The sequence below is a fragment of the Mustelus asterias genome, chromosome 28 (genome assembly GCF_964213995.1).
Source record: "Mustelus asterias chromosome 28, sMusAst1.hap1.1, whole genome shotgun sequence".
Classification (NCBI taxonomy): domain Eukaryota; kingdom Metazoa; phylum Chordata; class Chondrichthyes; order Carcharhiniformes; family Triakidae; genus Mustelus; species Mustelus asterias.
In genome coordinates, this window is record NC_135828.1 from 21,735,337 (window position 1) to 21,750,902 (window position 15,566).

General features: G+C 50.7%; 1 protein-coding gene across 1 annotated transcript in view; it reads right to left on the reverse strand.

Annotated features, from left to right (window-relative positions):
• LOC144480318 (paladin-like) overlaps positions 1-15,207 on the reverse strand; it is a 79,046-nt gene extending 63,839 nt beyond the window's left edge. Inside the window, exons 1-3 of the mRNA XM_078199675.1 lie at positions 15,070-15,207; positions 10,420-10,491; positions 7,912-8,052 (exon numbers count right to left, since the gene is read on the reverse strand). Of these exons, the coding sequence (XP_078055801.1) occupies positions 7,912-8,052; positions 10,420-10,491; positions 15,070-15,195 (339 nt within the window). The 5' untranslated portion in view covers positions 15,196-15,207. The remainder of the gene's footprint in view (positions 1-7,911; positions 8,053-10,419; positions 10,492-15,069) is intronic.
• Positions 15,208-15,566: the final 359 nt, after the last annotated feature.

The following is a 15,566-nucleotide window of genomic DNA, read 5'->3' on the forward strand; positions in this document are numbered from 1 at the left end:
CTCCGGGTGCTCCGGTTTCCTCCCACATCCAAAGATGTGCGGGTTCGGTCGATTGGCCGTGCTAAATTGCCCCTTAGTGTCAGGGGGACTAGCTAGGGTAAATACATGGGGTTATGGGAATAGGGCCTGGGGGGGATTGTGGTCTCTGCAGACTCGATGGGCTGAATGGCCTCTTTCTGTACTGTGGGAATTTTATGATTATTTGTTAATGTCACAAGTAGGCTTACATTAACACTGCAATGAAGTTTCTGTGAAAATCCCCCCAGTCGCCACACTCCGGCGTCTGTTTGGGTACACTGACGGAGAATTTAGCACGGCCAATGCACCCAACCAGCACGTCTTTCAGACTGTGGGAGGAAACCAGAGCACCCGGAGGAAACCCATGCAGACACGGGACAGGATTTATTAATTGCCACCGAGTCGTTGAAATTGGGGTGCCACTGTTCCCAGGGGGATTAGCAGAGTAAATATGTGGGGTTACGGGAATAGGGCCTGGGTGAGATTGTGGTCGATGCAGACATGATGGGCCGAATGGCCTCCTTCTGCACTGTAGGGATTCTATGATCGCGTTCAGTGGGCTCATTTCAGCAATCCCTGACGGAACATTGTGACTGGGAAGGTTCAGGCAGAGACAGTGACCCCAAGCCGGGAATCGAACCTGGGTCCGTGGAGCTGTGAGGCAGCAGTGCCACCGTGCATGTGTAACAGGAAGAAAGTGTGAGTGTCCCTGTTCGACCCTGGGAAATGTGTCGCCACGCGTGTTTGACCCTGGGAACTGTGTCGCCATGCGTGTTCGACCCTGGGAACTGTCACCACGTGTGTTTGACCCTGAGAACTGTGTCGCCACGCGTGTAACAATTCTGGGGTAATCAGACAGTCGGGGGAAGAAACACTTTTATTTGATATTTTACTGGGTCTTTTCCAAAAGACAGACATAGTTTATCTAAAGCGACGAACTGTTCGAGGATGGAGCCTGACTGAGGGAGTTTGACATTCTAAGAATTCCCACACTGGGGAATGATCAGTGGTGTTCCCGGGTCCCCCGACCTTTTTTGCAGGTTCCGCAGAAAAAAACAAGCAGAAAAAAGAGTCTGGATTGGAGCGATTCCTTAAACAATCCTAACTTCCTGCGGGAGGTAACTACTGTGGGGAGTGGGGTCGGTGTGGAGGGGGTCGGTGGGGGGGGGAATGGGGAAGATTGTGTGGGTGAAATAAACAGCCCCGGTGATCGGAAAAGATTCAGCGAGAGAAAGAGGAAGAAAGTTCCTTTGTGTCCCAACGTTCCATGAATGTTCTTCTGGGCTGAGGTAATTCCACTGGAGTGTGGGAAGGGCTAGGGGAGGTGGTGAGCGGCTGAAGGGCCACATTGGCTCTGATTGATCTGTGAATATGTCGTGAAATAGCCTCTCAGATAAAGGCTGTCTTGTGCCGAACTGGGAACTGATGGCAGTCGGAGTGTCGATGGAGCAGCTGCTCAGTGTCGCTGCCATAATTCACCCTCAGTTTACAAACTACTTCCTCTCGGCACCTCCCCCACCCCACCTACCCTCTACCACCCTCCCCCATCCCCTCCCCACCCCACCTACCCTCTACCACCCTCCCCCATCCCCTCCCCACCCCACCTACCCTCTACCACCCTCCCCCATCCCCTCCCCACCCCACTTACCTTCTACCACCCTCCCCCATCCCCTCCACACCCCACCTACCCTCTACCACCCCCATCCCCTCCCCTCAACTCGATCCACCCTCCCCCATCCCCTCCCCACCCCACCTACCCTCTACCACCCTCCCCCATCCCCTCCCCTCTACTCGATCCCCCCTTGCCCTTCCCCCTCGCCAACAGGGAACAATGGCACCCCAATTTCAAAGACTCGGTGGCAATTAATAAATCCTGTCGTGTCCCTTCACCGACCCAGAGTTCTCTGCCCGAACCTTCCCAGTCACAATGTCCCGTCAGTGATTGCTGAAATGAGCCCACTGAACGCGATCATAGAATCCCTACACTGCAGAAGGAGGCCATTCGGCCCATCAAGTCTGCATCGACCACAATCCCACCCAGACCCTATTCCCGTAACCCCACATATTTACCCTGCTAATCCGCCTGACACGAAGGGGCAATTTAGCATGGCCAATCCACCTAACCTGCACATCTTTGGACACTAAGGGGCAATTTAGCACGGCCAATCCACCTAACCTGCACATCCTTGGACACTAAGGGGCAATTTAGCATGGCCAATCCACCTAACCTACACATCTTTGGACACTAAGGGGCAATTTAGCATGGCCAATCCACCTAACCTACACATCTTTGGACACTAAGGGGCAATTTAGCACGGCCAATCCACCTAACCTGCACATCTTTGGACACTGAGGGGCAATATAACATGGCCAATCCACCTAACCTGTACATCTTTGGACACTGAGGGGCAATATAACATGGCCAATCCACCTAACCTACACATCTATGAATGAGGAGACTCTGTTGGACGTATCACAACACCCCTTTATCACTTTAATGTGTAGCTAAACCTATACACATCTTTGGATACTAAGCGACAATTTAACATGGTCAATCCACCTAACCCGCACATCTTTGGACTGTGAGAGGAAACCAGAGCACCCGGAGGAAACCCACGCAGACACGGGGAGAATGTGCAAACTCCACACAGACAGTGACCAAGCCGGGAATCGAACCCGGGTCCCCGGCGCTGTGAGGCAGCAGTGCTAACCACTGTGCCACCGTGCCGAGTGACAAGTCTGTTGAAATATGATGAATTGGGGAATTTGTTAATGAGGTCCCGGAGTGTTTCCAAAGGAGCTGCTGAGATTCAGCCACGGGGGGGGCTCAGTTTACATAAGCAGCAATGCAGGAGGAGTTGGGCCTTGGTGGAGTGGGAGGGAACACCACCGTCACTGAGTGAAATCAGGCCTCCCGCCCCAAACTCCATGGGTGGGAGTTTCCAGCCACGCCTGCCCTGAGGTTAACAGATCTTTGCATGGTCTGCAGCCCCCCCTTCACCCCCACCCACCCCCCTGCTTGCTAAGATTCCCATGGCGGTGGGAAAAGTCTGCCCCATGACCCCTCAGCCTCCCCTCACTTCCCCTCACTGACGCGGGATGGAGCTCCTACTCCCTGGTCACTCTCCCTCTTATCGCCACACAGCCTTGGAAAGATACGTCAGCCTCTGAGCACCACCTAGGCTTCACCAGGATGGGGCCAGGAAGGTGAAACCTTTCTCACTGAAGCGTGGGGAGGAAAGGGGGGAGAATCCCGCATACTTGGGCGAGAGGTGACCGCTCGCTGCACGAAGAAGGTTCAGCAGGGATTTCACCCAAGGTTGTTAAAACGATAGAAGCGACCAGTAGAGGACATAAAAAAGGAAAATTATTCCCTGTGGCCAAGGAATCCTAGAGGCAGCCCAAGACTTTACAATGTTCGAGTTACGGCCAACGGCACGAAGGGCGTTTATAAATTCACACCCGGTTCTGACTTCCCACCATCAGGTTTGACTTTACGATGCTCACTCCAACGCCACACCGCGGAACAACGTCAAACACTCACACAGAGGCGTCAACACTCTGTGTCTCCCTTTCCCAGCCGATGGTACAGTTCTATATTTCCATGTGTACCGTGTGTCTTTCTGTGTCAGTGTGATTTCCATTATGGGTTACTTTGGTGAAAATAAGAGTGCCGTGCCTCGATCAGGGATCCAATTCCCTCCCCCCCCCCGATTTCTGATATTGTCCTTGTGGTGAAACTGGCTCTGAGTTACAATTCACTGCCTCGGAAAATGGACGCCAAAACATTGTGCCATTTCAAGAAGAAATTAGCTCCTCTTGGGGCTAAAGGGATCGAGGGATATGGGGAGGAAGGGGGGGGATCAGGATATTGAATTTGATGATCAGCCATGATCACAATGAATGGTGGAGCAGGCTCGAAGGGCCGAATGGCCTCCTCCTGTTTCTAGGTTTCTATAACATTCCAACTGGCGACACAGTTTTTGGGAACATATTGGACGGAGTTTTACCATCCCGGCCGCCACGGGAATTGTAGCGGACGGGACACGGAGCATGAAAGGTCCGTAGACCTCGGGCGGGACTTTCCAGCCTTGGGGTGAGTGTGGCTGGAAAATCCTGCCCGCTGTGTTCTCCTAACTGGTGCCTCGGAGATGGTGGACAGGCTTCGGGGAGTCAGGAGTTGAGTTACTGTCACTCCCCATGACAGAGATGAGTCGGAGGCCAATGTGCCAATGGACAAATTAGAGGTGCCTAGATTAAACCTGCTGTCAGTCTGTTTCCCTCAATCCAGACAGGCTTCCTCAGCCGTGTAGGCCTTGATCTCTTTGGTCTTTCCTCTGTAGTACTGTCTGATTTGCCATGCAGTAGCACTCTGACACTCCAGTGTGGCAGTATTGAACTATCAAACTATTACGGTGCAGAAAGAGGCCATTCGGCCCGCTGTGTCTGCGCCAGCCGGAAAGAAAAGAAACTGATTTTAATTCCATTTTCCAGTGCCTGGTCTGTAGCCTCGCAGCTTCCAGTACTTCAGAGAGAACCAGGAACCTTTTACATGATTTGAGCATTTCAGACTCAACCTCTGATATATTCTCTCTTCCACCTTCCTCCGCAAGGAACTACAAGGGTTGTGAACGCAACCCAGTCCATCACGCAAACCAGCCTCCCATCCATTGACTCCGTCTACACTTCCCGCTGCCTCGGCAAAGCAGCCAGCATAATCAATAACCCCACACACCCCGGACATTCTCTCTTCCACCTTCCTCCGTCAGGGAAAAGATACAAAAGTCTGAGGTCACCTACCAACCGACTCAAGAGCAGCTTCTTCCCTGCTGCTGTCAGACTTTTGACTGGACCTACCATATATTAAACTGATCTTTCTCTACACCTTATCTATAATGGGTGGCATGGAGGCACAGTGGTTAGCACTGCTGTCTCACAGCACCCAGGGACCCAGGTTCGATTCCCGGCTTGGGTCACTGTCTGTGCAGAGTCTGCACGTTCTCCCCGTGTCTGCGTGGGTTTCCTCCGGGTGCTCCGGTTTCCTCCCACAGTCCGAAAGATGTGCAGGTTAGGGTGCATTGGCCGTGCTAAATTCTCCCTCAGTGTACCCAAACAGGCACTGGATTGTGGCGACTAGGGGATTTTAAAAGCAACTTCATTGCAGTGTTTATGTAAGCCTACTTGTGACACTAATAAATAAACTTTTTTAAAAATATCGTCAGTGGGCGGACTTCCTGAATTTTCTTTCCTTCTGTTTGTCAATTGGTTTTAGGAAGAGGGACCCCCCCGGGGGGACCCCCCACCCGCAGCCTCTGTCCACTCTATAGCGATCGTGACAGTGGGTTCTTGCTGTGAAGTGACGGATCCGTTTAATACAGTCACGACCACAGGACGAGCTCACTGCGAGCGGGTGGGTTGGTGCCTAACGTGGAGCCAGTGCTCCATCTACTGGTGACATTCAATAACAAGCTCAGTTCTAATTCAGACATTGAACATTACATCGAATTCGAAATACAAATGATTAAATGTATTAAAAGGCAGCAGTGCAGGGGTTGCTGTAACAATATATTACTTATTTCTTTTCCAAACTTTTCCAGCCTACCCACATCTCTACTTTCTCGGGAGGCTAAGGAAAGTTGGCATGTCAGCTACGACTCTCACCAACTTCTACAGATGCACCATAGAAAGCATCCTTTCTGGTTGTATCACAGCTTGGTATGGCTCCTGCTCTGCCCAAGACTGCAAGAAACTACAAAGGGTCATGAACGAAGCCCAGTCCATCATGCAAACCAGCCTCCCATCCATTGACTCTGTCTACACTTCCCACTGCCTCGGAAAAGCAGCCAGCATAATTAAGGACCCCATGCACCCCGGACATTCTCTCTTCCACCTTCTTCCGTCGGGGAAAAGATACAAAAGTCTGAGGTCACGCACCGACCGACTCAAGAACAGCTTCTTCCCTGCTGCTGTCAGACTTTTGAATGGACCTACCTCGCATTAAGTTGATCTTTCTCTACACCCTAGCTATGACTGTAACACTACATTCTGCACTCTCTCCTTTCCTTCTCCCCTATGTACTCTATGAACGGTATGCTTTGTCTGTATAGCGCGCAAGAAACAATACTTTTCACTGTATCCCAATACATGCGACAATAATAAATCAAATCAACCTCTTATTAACATTGCCAGGTCCAATCTGTGTACTGAAAGATAGTTGATTTTTAAAAATTCATTCATGGAATGTTGCCCATGAACTGTGTGTCGCACTCGGCCATTTCAGAGGGCAGGTGAGAGTCAACCACATTGCTGTGGCTCTGGAGTCACATAGGCCAGACCGGGTAAGGACAGCAGATTTCCTTCCCTAAAGGACATTAGTGAACCAGATGGGTTTTTCCGACAATCGACAATGGTTTCATGGTCATCAGTAGACTTTTAATTTTAAATTTTTATTGAATGAAAATTTTCCCATCTGCTATGGTGGGATTCGAACTCCAGACCCCAGAGTATTACCCTGGGTCTCTGGATTACTAGCCCAGTGACAATACCACAATGCCACCACCAAAGCCTCACCGAGCAAGGATTCAGAATTCTCATCAAATGGTGGAGGTTCTGGCGATATATACAGCACTTGGAGGTGACTGAAGCCACTCCCCTATCATTATCCCTCTGGAACGAATCTGAATTAAAACGCAACTCCGTTTCGATTCACCTGCGATACTCTTTTGATTTCTAGCTTGTTATTTTCCAAAGTTGTGACCAGCAATGTAAATGGTAAACGGACAGCAACGGAATAAAAACCACGACAACCTCCAGTCCATCAACACTCAGATAAAACGGACGCGAGGGTTGACAATAGGAGCAGTGTCGATGGGCCGAATGGCCTACTCCTATTCCTAAGCAATACTGAGGGGTTGTCCAGCTCAAACCCCATTGGATGGCTGTCTTTTCACCTCACATTAGACATAGAGCTCACATTTAAAATGGTGACAAAACTCCTGTCATCAAATGAGAGAGGCCAATCTGCCCATCCGCTGCCAAAGGCCCCACAGGTTGGCCGTTCGATGCACCCAATAGCTTCTCGATTGAGTCGAGCCTTCCCACTGCTCAATCCCATCGTCCCTGACACAAAGCTTCACGATGTCCGACCCAAATTTGCCTTTTACTCCAAGGACCCCGACTTGGAGGGAGTTTTACCTGTGATCCATTTTCTGAATCCCGTTCTCAAGGAAAGTTTAATCCTTTAGATCACCTCTACCTCAACCTGCCGCTTATAACAGACAGGTACACGCTGGCACAGCGCCAGAGACCTGGGTTCGATTCCCAGTTTGGGTCACTGTCTGTGCGGAGTTTGCACGTTCTCCCCCGTGTCTGCGTGGGTTTCCTCCGGGTGCTCCGGTTTCCTCCCACAGTCTGAAAGACGTGCTGGTTAGGTGCATTGGCCGTGCTAAATTCTCCCTCAGTGTACCCGAACAGGCGCCAGAGTGTGGCGACGAGAGGATTTTCACAGTAACTTCATTGCAGTGTTAACATTTATTTATTAGGCACAAGTAGGCTTACATTAACACTGCAATGAAGTTACTGTGAAAATCCCCTAGTCGCCGCACTCCAGCACCTGAGGGAGAATTTAGCATGGCTAACGCACCTACTTGTGACACAAATAAATAAACTTTAATTTTTCCTTTTACTCCAATGACCCCGACTTGCGAGGTTTTGCCTGCGATTCATTTTCTGAATCCCGTTCTGTAGGGTTTAAGCTCTTAGATCACCTCTGCCTCATCCTGCGGTTTGTCATAGACGTTGCGGACGCCATTTGCAAAGCCATCCTGAACCACAGGCCGATTTGTCTGGGAGTGAAGGACCCCTGTGTGCCTGGTGGCGGGATGAGTCACTCACCTGCCTGTAAGTGCAGATGATGATCTCTCTCAGGTGATAGTGCATCGGGGTCATGGTCTCGCTGACGGTGTCCAAAGCCAAGTCCACTTCCTTCTTCATCTTGTGCCCGTCGGGCAGCAGTCGAACGATCTGCATCACAATCTGCAGGGAAAGGTGCCCGAGATTAATGCCTGCGCTTAGCGATGTGGCCTTCTCTGCCTGAATCCCTCTGCGCGAAAACAAATTAGTTGGACCTTACGTCAACAACAGCCCCGACATGGGTGACAAATGCCATTAAATAACAAGTCTCCAGTGCACAAGTTCCCGCTATCTTCAAAGCAGAAAATACTTGAGACCATTCATCTGGCCACCACTGAGCAACTAGGCCCCGTTACCCTGGCAACGGTGGCGTTCCTCAAGAGTCTGGCAACCCAGGTAAGACTTTTCAGATTTTATTTTCTTCTTTATTCTTTCATGGGGTGTGGGCGTCGCTGGCAAGGCCAGCATATGTTGCCCCGCCCTAAATGCCCCTTGAACTGAGTGCTCGGCCATTTCAGGGGGCAGCTGTGGCTCTGGAGTCACATGTAGGCCAGACCGGGTAAGGACGGCAGATTTCCTTCCCTGAAGTGAACCAGATGGGTTTTTTTTTCAACAATTGATGATAGTTTATTAATTTCAGACAGAGATGAGGGGGAATTTCTTCTCTCAGAGGGGAGTGAATCTGTGGAATTCTTTCCCACAGAGGGCTGTAGAGGCTGGGTCGTTAGGTATGTTCAAGGCTGAGACAGACAGATTTTTAATCAGTAAGGGAATCGAGGGTTATGGGAATAAGGCGGGAAAGTGGAGTTGAGGATTATCACATCAGATCAGTCATCTCATTGAATGGCGGAGCAGACTCGATGGGCCGAATGGTCTACTTCTGCTCCCATGTCTTATGGTCTTAGATAGATTTCTAAAGACTAATGGTGGCACGGTGGCTAACACTGCTGCCTCACAGCGCCAGGGACCTGGGTTCGATTCCCGGCTTGGGTCACTGTCTGTGCGGAGTTTGCACATTCCCCCTATGTCTGTGTGGGTTTCCTCCGAGTGCTCCGGTTTCCTCCCACAGTCCAAAGATGTGCGGGCCATGCTAAATTGCCCCTTAGTGCCCCGGGATGCGGGGATTAGCGGGGTAACTATATGGGGTTACGGGGATAGGGCCTGGGTGGGATTGTGGTCGGTGCAGACTCAATGGGCCGAGTGGCCTCCTTCTGCACTGTAGGGATTCTATGATTAAGGGGTGAGTGTGGGAGTTTAGCATTGAGTTAGAGAATCACCTCATCAAATGGCAGAACAGACTTGATGGGCCGAATGGTCTCCTTCTGCTCCTGCGTCTCATGGTCACTAATACTGAGAATAGCTTTATATTCTAGATTTTATTGATTGAATTTAAGTCCCACCGTGGTGGGATTTGAACCGACGCTGCCCGGATTACTAGTCCAGTGACATTACCACTACACCACGGTCTCTCCTGGGATCCTCTACCAAGCTGGGTCTTTATTGGGTCGGACCTGCTCGTGATCCTCAGTGGAGTGAGGGAAGGCCAGCAAGTTCTTTCTGACCAAACCAAATACAAACAAACACAGGGACAAAGCCCGAAGGGCAACCCCCAGAAAGAAGAGAAAACCGTAAAGGAAACCCAAACTATCTAATGTGATTACAGCGAGTTTAAAAATTGGCAAGTCATGTTGCAGCTTTATAGAACATTAGTTAGGCCACACTTGGAATATAGTGTTCAATTCTGGTCGCCACACTCCCAAAAGGATGTGGAGGCTTTGGAGAGGGTACAGAAAAGATTTACCAGGATGTTGCCTGGTCTGGAGGGCATTAGCTATGAGGAGAGGTTGGAGAAACTTGGTTTGTTCTCATTGGAATGACGGAGGTTGAGGGGCGACCTGATAGAAGTCTACAAGATTGAGGGGCATGGACAGAGTGGATAGTCGGAAGCTTTTTCCCAGGGTGGAAGAGTCAATTACTAGGGGGGCACAGGTTTAAGCTGCGAGGGGCAAGGTTTAAAGGAGATGTACGAGGCAAGTTTTTTTACACAGGGTGGTGGGTGCCTGGAACTCGCTGCCGGGGGAGGTAGTGGAAGCAGATACGATAGTGACTTTTAAGGGGCTTCTTGACAAATACATGAATAGGATGGGAATCGAGGGATATGGTCCCCTGAAGGGTAGGGGGTTTATTTCAGTTGGGCAGCTTGGTCAGTGCAGGCTTGGAGGGCCGAAGGGCCTGTTCCTGTGCTGTAATTTTCTTTGTTCTTTGTAATAATCCACCTTAGCCCCTGCAGTGCCCATCGGGCACGGGGAAGGCCAGCACTCTGCAGGTTACAGTGACACAGCACAGGGCACAGAGATCGAGAGGGATAGCAGCCGGAGCAGAAGGCCATGTCACGGGAGATAAGGTGAATGGTGGTGTTCACACGCCAACGCTGGATTTGTGTGAACGAGTCACGGCGAGAATCCTGGAAAATCACAGCCGCCCACTTACCTCAAACTCTCCCTTTGTGTACTTGGCGTCCGGCACACTCACCAACTCATCCTCGCTGGATTCGGGAATACCCTGTAACGAGAACCGGGGATGTTAGGTTTGCTGGGTGGGATCAGGGCTGAGAGCGTAGCGGGAGAAATTTCCCAGAAAGATTTACCCTTGTCTGACCTTCCTCAATCACTGGAACTCCTTTCATCCACCACTCCCCCCCCCCGCCCTCCCCCACCACACCCCCACCAACCCCCCACCCCTCCCAACCCCTCCCCTCCATCCGAAAACACCGATGGACGCGTCAAGATGCTTCCACCAATCGGCCTCCAGCACTCAGCACTCCCAAGATTCTCCTTGTGTGAGCCAGCTATTGAACCATGGTATGCATCACAGCACCGTCACCCAGTGACTGCTCCGTTAGGGTTCATGGCCAGACGTTAACTGAAGCAGACCCAGCAGATACTTTTCTCGCCTGTAACGAGGCCACTGAGGGAAGATCTGAAGCCCCCAGCTACCCACCCCTGCACTGCTCAGAGGTAAACCCATGACTCACCCTGATCCATCTGAGAATCATAGAATCCCGACAGTGCCGAGGAGGCCATTCGGCCCATCGAGTCTGCACCAACCCTCTGACAGAGCATCTTACCCAGGCCCTCTCCTCCACCCTATCCCTGTAAACCCCACACATTTAGCATGGCCAATCCACCTAATCTGTACATCTTTGGCCATTAAGGGACAATTTAGCATGGCCAATCCACCTTACCTACACATCTTTGGACTGTGGGAGGAAACCGGAGCACCCGGAGGAAACCCACGCAGACACGGGGAGGACGTGCAGACTCCGCACAGGCAGCGAACCAAGGAATCGAACCCGGGTCCCTGGCGCTGTGAGGCAGCAGTGCTAACCACTGTGCCACCGTGCCACCCCTTGTCGGTGCTGGTTTGCTATCATCTGCCACCCTCAGGGACAGTTCGAGAAGGCAGGTCCCGAGTCTACCTCAGCCGGTGCGGGAAATAAAGCCGCATTGTTAGCGTCATTCAGATCCGGGACCGAGCCACCTGCCCAGATGAGCCAATCAGCTTTATTCATTCTTTTCATTGCTCATGGAAGGTGAGCATCGTTGAGAGGCCAGAATTTGATTCCCATCCCTAATTGCCCTTCTGAATGGTTTGAATGGCCATTTCAGAGTCAACCACATTGCTGTGGCTCTGGAGTCACATGTAGGCCAGACCAGGTAAGGACGGCAGATTTCCTTCCCTAAAGGGACATTAGTGAACCAGATGGGATTTTCCGACAATGATCCCAATTACTGAGACTAGCTTTTCAATTCCTGATTTTTATTCATTGAATTTTAATTCCACCAGCTGCCGTGGCAGGATTTGAACCCGTGTCCCCAGGGTATTAGCCTGGGCCTCTGGATTAACTAGTCTCGTGACGTGACCACTACACCATCATATTGATTGTATACAGCAGTCAGTTCCTGACCCTTAGCAGCCCCCAATCCCACTGCAAAAGGCCGTTGCAAAGATGTCCACGACCCAAATTCCCAACTCCAGGTTGAAAAACGAGAACCTGGGCCGAGTGGGTGGGATTTTCCAGCCTCGCTCACCCCAAGACTGGAAAATCCCGCCCAAGGCCAATGGCCCTTTGCATGTTACCCCCACTCCCCCGTCTGCTACGATTCCCATGGCGGGCGGGACGGGTAAATTCTCCCAAACCTGTCTTCATTTGGGGCGGCACGGTAGCACAGTGGTTAGCACCGCTGCCTCACAGCGCCAGGGGCCCGGGTTCAATTCCCGGCTTGGGTCACTGTCTGTGTGGAGTTTGCACATTCTCCCCGTGTCTGCGTGGGTTTCCTCCGGGTGCTCCAGTTTCCTTCCACAGTCCGAAAGATCTACAGGTTAGGTGGATTGGCCGTGCTAAATTGCCCCTTAGTGTCAGGGGGACTAGCTAGGGTAAATGCATGGGGTTATGGGGATAGGGCCTGTGGCCGGTGCAGACTCGATGGGCTGAATGGCCTCTCTCTGCACTGTAAGAGTCTATGATTTGTCTGGGAATGCTGCTATCCAACATTCAGAACACGGGAGGGACACATGTGACAGAACCTGCTCCATTATCATCCCGCTATAAGCCCACGGGTTCGACAATGGATGGCTGTCCACTCAGTCACGTTACAATCCAGCCACAGGTATCTCCAAATCTGTAAAACAGAGGCTGGCATTTTCAGGTGCCACCTGTCAATGCTCTAAGTCGGAAATTAAGCAGAGCTGTCCCCAACTGAGAGGTGCGTCCATAACGCGGCCAAACAGGTTGAGTGTCAACCTGCAAAATCCTTCCAAACTCGCCAATGGTTTGGCGGTAAGAGTGGGAGAGACTCCTGGTCAGCCACGCTTGATGTGGAGTGGCCCCCCTCAAGCTATAAGCCCCCCAGCGACAGACTAGTGACCTGTTCCACGAATGGCTAGCGATGGAAACAGGCGAAAGTCTGCCTTGGTGCGCCACTGGGTGTGGGAAGAGAGTTGGAATTGGTCCACAATTGGGGAAGAAATTGGGAATTGCTGCAGATGTGAATAAACCTGTTCGCTCCAGGTGTCTCGGAGGAACTGGGGGTGGGATTTTCTGGCCTTGCTCGTCCCGAAACTGTAAAATCCCGCCCGAGATCAACGGACCTTTCCATAGTCTTCCACTGACGGCTGAAACTAGAACTAGGGGGCATGGCCTCAAAATAAGGGGGAGCAGATTTAGGACTGAGTTGAGGAGGAACTTCCTCATCCAAAGGGTTGTGAATCTGTGTAATTCCCTACCCAGTGAAGCAGTTGAGGCTACCTCATTGAATGTTTTTAAGGCAAGGATAGGATAAGGCATGGATTCATGAAGGGAAAGTCGTGTTTGACGAATTTACTGGATTTTTATGAAGATCTAACGAGTGCGGTTGACAGAGGGGAACCGGTGGATGTGGTGTTTTTGGATTTCCAGAAGGCGTTCGATAAGGTGCCTCACAAAAGGTTGCTGCAGAAGATTAGGGTACACGGAGTTGGGGGTAAAGTGTTAGCGTGGATTGAGGATTGGTTATCTAACAGGAAGCAGAGAGTTGGAATAAATGGGTGCTTTTCTGGTTGGCAGTTGGTGACTAGTGGCGTGCCGCAGGGATCGGTGCTGGGGCCTCAACTGTTTACCATATACATAGACGATCTGGAGGAGGGGACCGAGTGTAGGGTAACAAAGTTTGCGGATGATACAAAGATGAGTGGGAAAGCGAATTGCGTGGAGGATGCGGAAAGTCTGCAGAGAGATTTGGATAGGCTAAGTGAGTGGGTGAGGATCTGGCAGATGGAGTATAACGTTGACAAGTGTGAGGTTATCCACTTTGGAAGGAATAATAGTAAAATGGACTATTATTTAAATGGTGAAAAATTACAACATGCGACTGTGCAGAGGGACCTGGGGGTCCTTGTGCATGAATCACAAAAACTCAGTTTGCAGGTGCAGCAGGTGATCAAGAAGGCAAATGGGATGTTGGCCTTTATCGCGAAGGGGATGGAGTATAAAAGCAGGGAGATCTTGCTGCAATTGTACAGGGTACTGGTGAGGCCGCAACTAGAGTACTGTGTGCAATTTTGGTCCCCTTATTTGTGGAAGGATATATTGGCCTTGGAGGGAGTACAGAGAAGGTTCACCAGGTTGATACCGGAGATGAGGGGGTTAGCTTATGAGGAGAGATTGAGTAGATTGGGCCTGTACTCGTTGGAGTTTAGAAGGCTGAGGGGAGATCTTATAGAGACATATAAGATAATGAAGGGGCTAAACAGGGTAGAAGCAGAGAGATTCTTTCCACTTAGAAAGGAAACAAGAACTAGAGGACACAGCCTCAAAATAAGGGGGAGTCAGTTTAGGACAGAGTTGAGGAGGAACTTCTTCTCTCAGAGGGTAGTGAATCTCTGGAATTCTCTGAGGCAGTGGAGGCTACCTCGTTAAATATGTTTAAGTCACAGGTAGATAGATTTCTGATCAATAAGGGAATTAAGGGTTATGGGGAGCGGGCGGGTAAGTGAAACCGAACCCACTATCAGATCAGCCATGATCTTATTGAATGGCGGGGCAGGCTCGAGGGGCTCGATGGCCTACTCCTGCTTCTATTTCTTATGTGCTTATAGATAAATTTCTGAACAGTGAAGGAATTAAGGGTTATGGTGAGCTCCTAGTTCTTCTGTTCTTCCCCATTCACCCGCTCCGATTCCCGTGCTGTGCGGGATGGTAAAATTCCAGACTGCGAGTTTACTGTCTGGAAAATAAATCTGTTTTTAGGTACGGGCTAGCTTCTGATCATTTTCCCCCCATGTACAATTATTGGCGTTAACATCACCGGCAGTGGGTATTGTCAAGGGCAGGGTGGGAAAATCCCACCCCGGGAACTTGTACCTCCAAACGATACAATCTTTCAAAAGCCAAGACCAAGCTGAACTCATCAATCTTTGGCAACTAAACGTTGTTCAAAACAAGGCTATCCCCTCCTGAAATCTGAATCAGCTACGTTCTAGCACTCTCCGCGAACCAGTGTTAAGGGTAACCAACCGGAAAAATAAACCGCTCACCCCCGGTTAAACCGACTGTGCGGAAGATCCCATCAAACACCAACAGGAGCTGAGACAGGCACCCACCTTGAAATGCCAGAATGCCAGGACGGAGATCACCATGGCCGTGGCCGTTCTTCCTTTCCCATTGTGACAGTTAAACACGATCGCCGAATGGGCATCTTCGGCTAGAATCGTCTTCATGGCTTCCATTAACTTGTCAAAATCCTTGAGGGGAGAATGAAGCGACAGCAATAAATGTTCCAGCCCCGTCGCAGTCACTCCCAGATCCTCAAGTAACACTTACATTTCTGGCTTAAAAAATGTCCCCGCTCTTTTTGCCTTTTCTCTCTCACACCTCGTGAAACGGCCCTGGAGCCCAATGTATCCCTCAGCCTAGTGGGTCCAATGTATCCCTCCACTTATTAGTTCCAATGTATCCCTCCGCCTATTAGTTCCAATGTATCCCTCCACCTATTAGTTCCAATGTATCCCTCCGCCTATTGGTTCCAATGTATCCCTCCGCCTATTGGTTCCAATGTATCCCTCCGCCTATTGGTTCCAATGTAACCCTCCGCCTATTG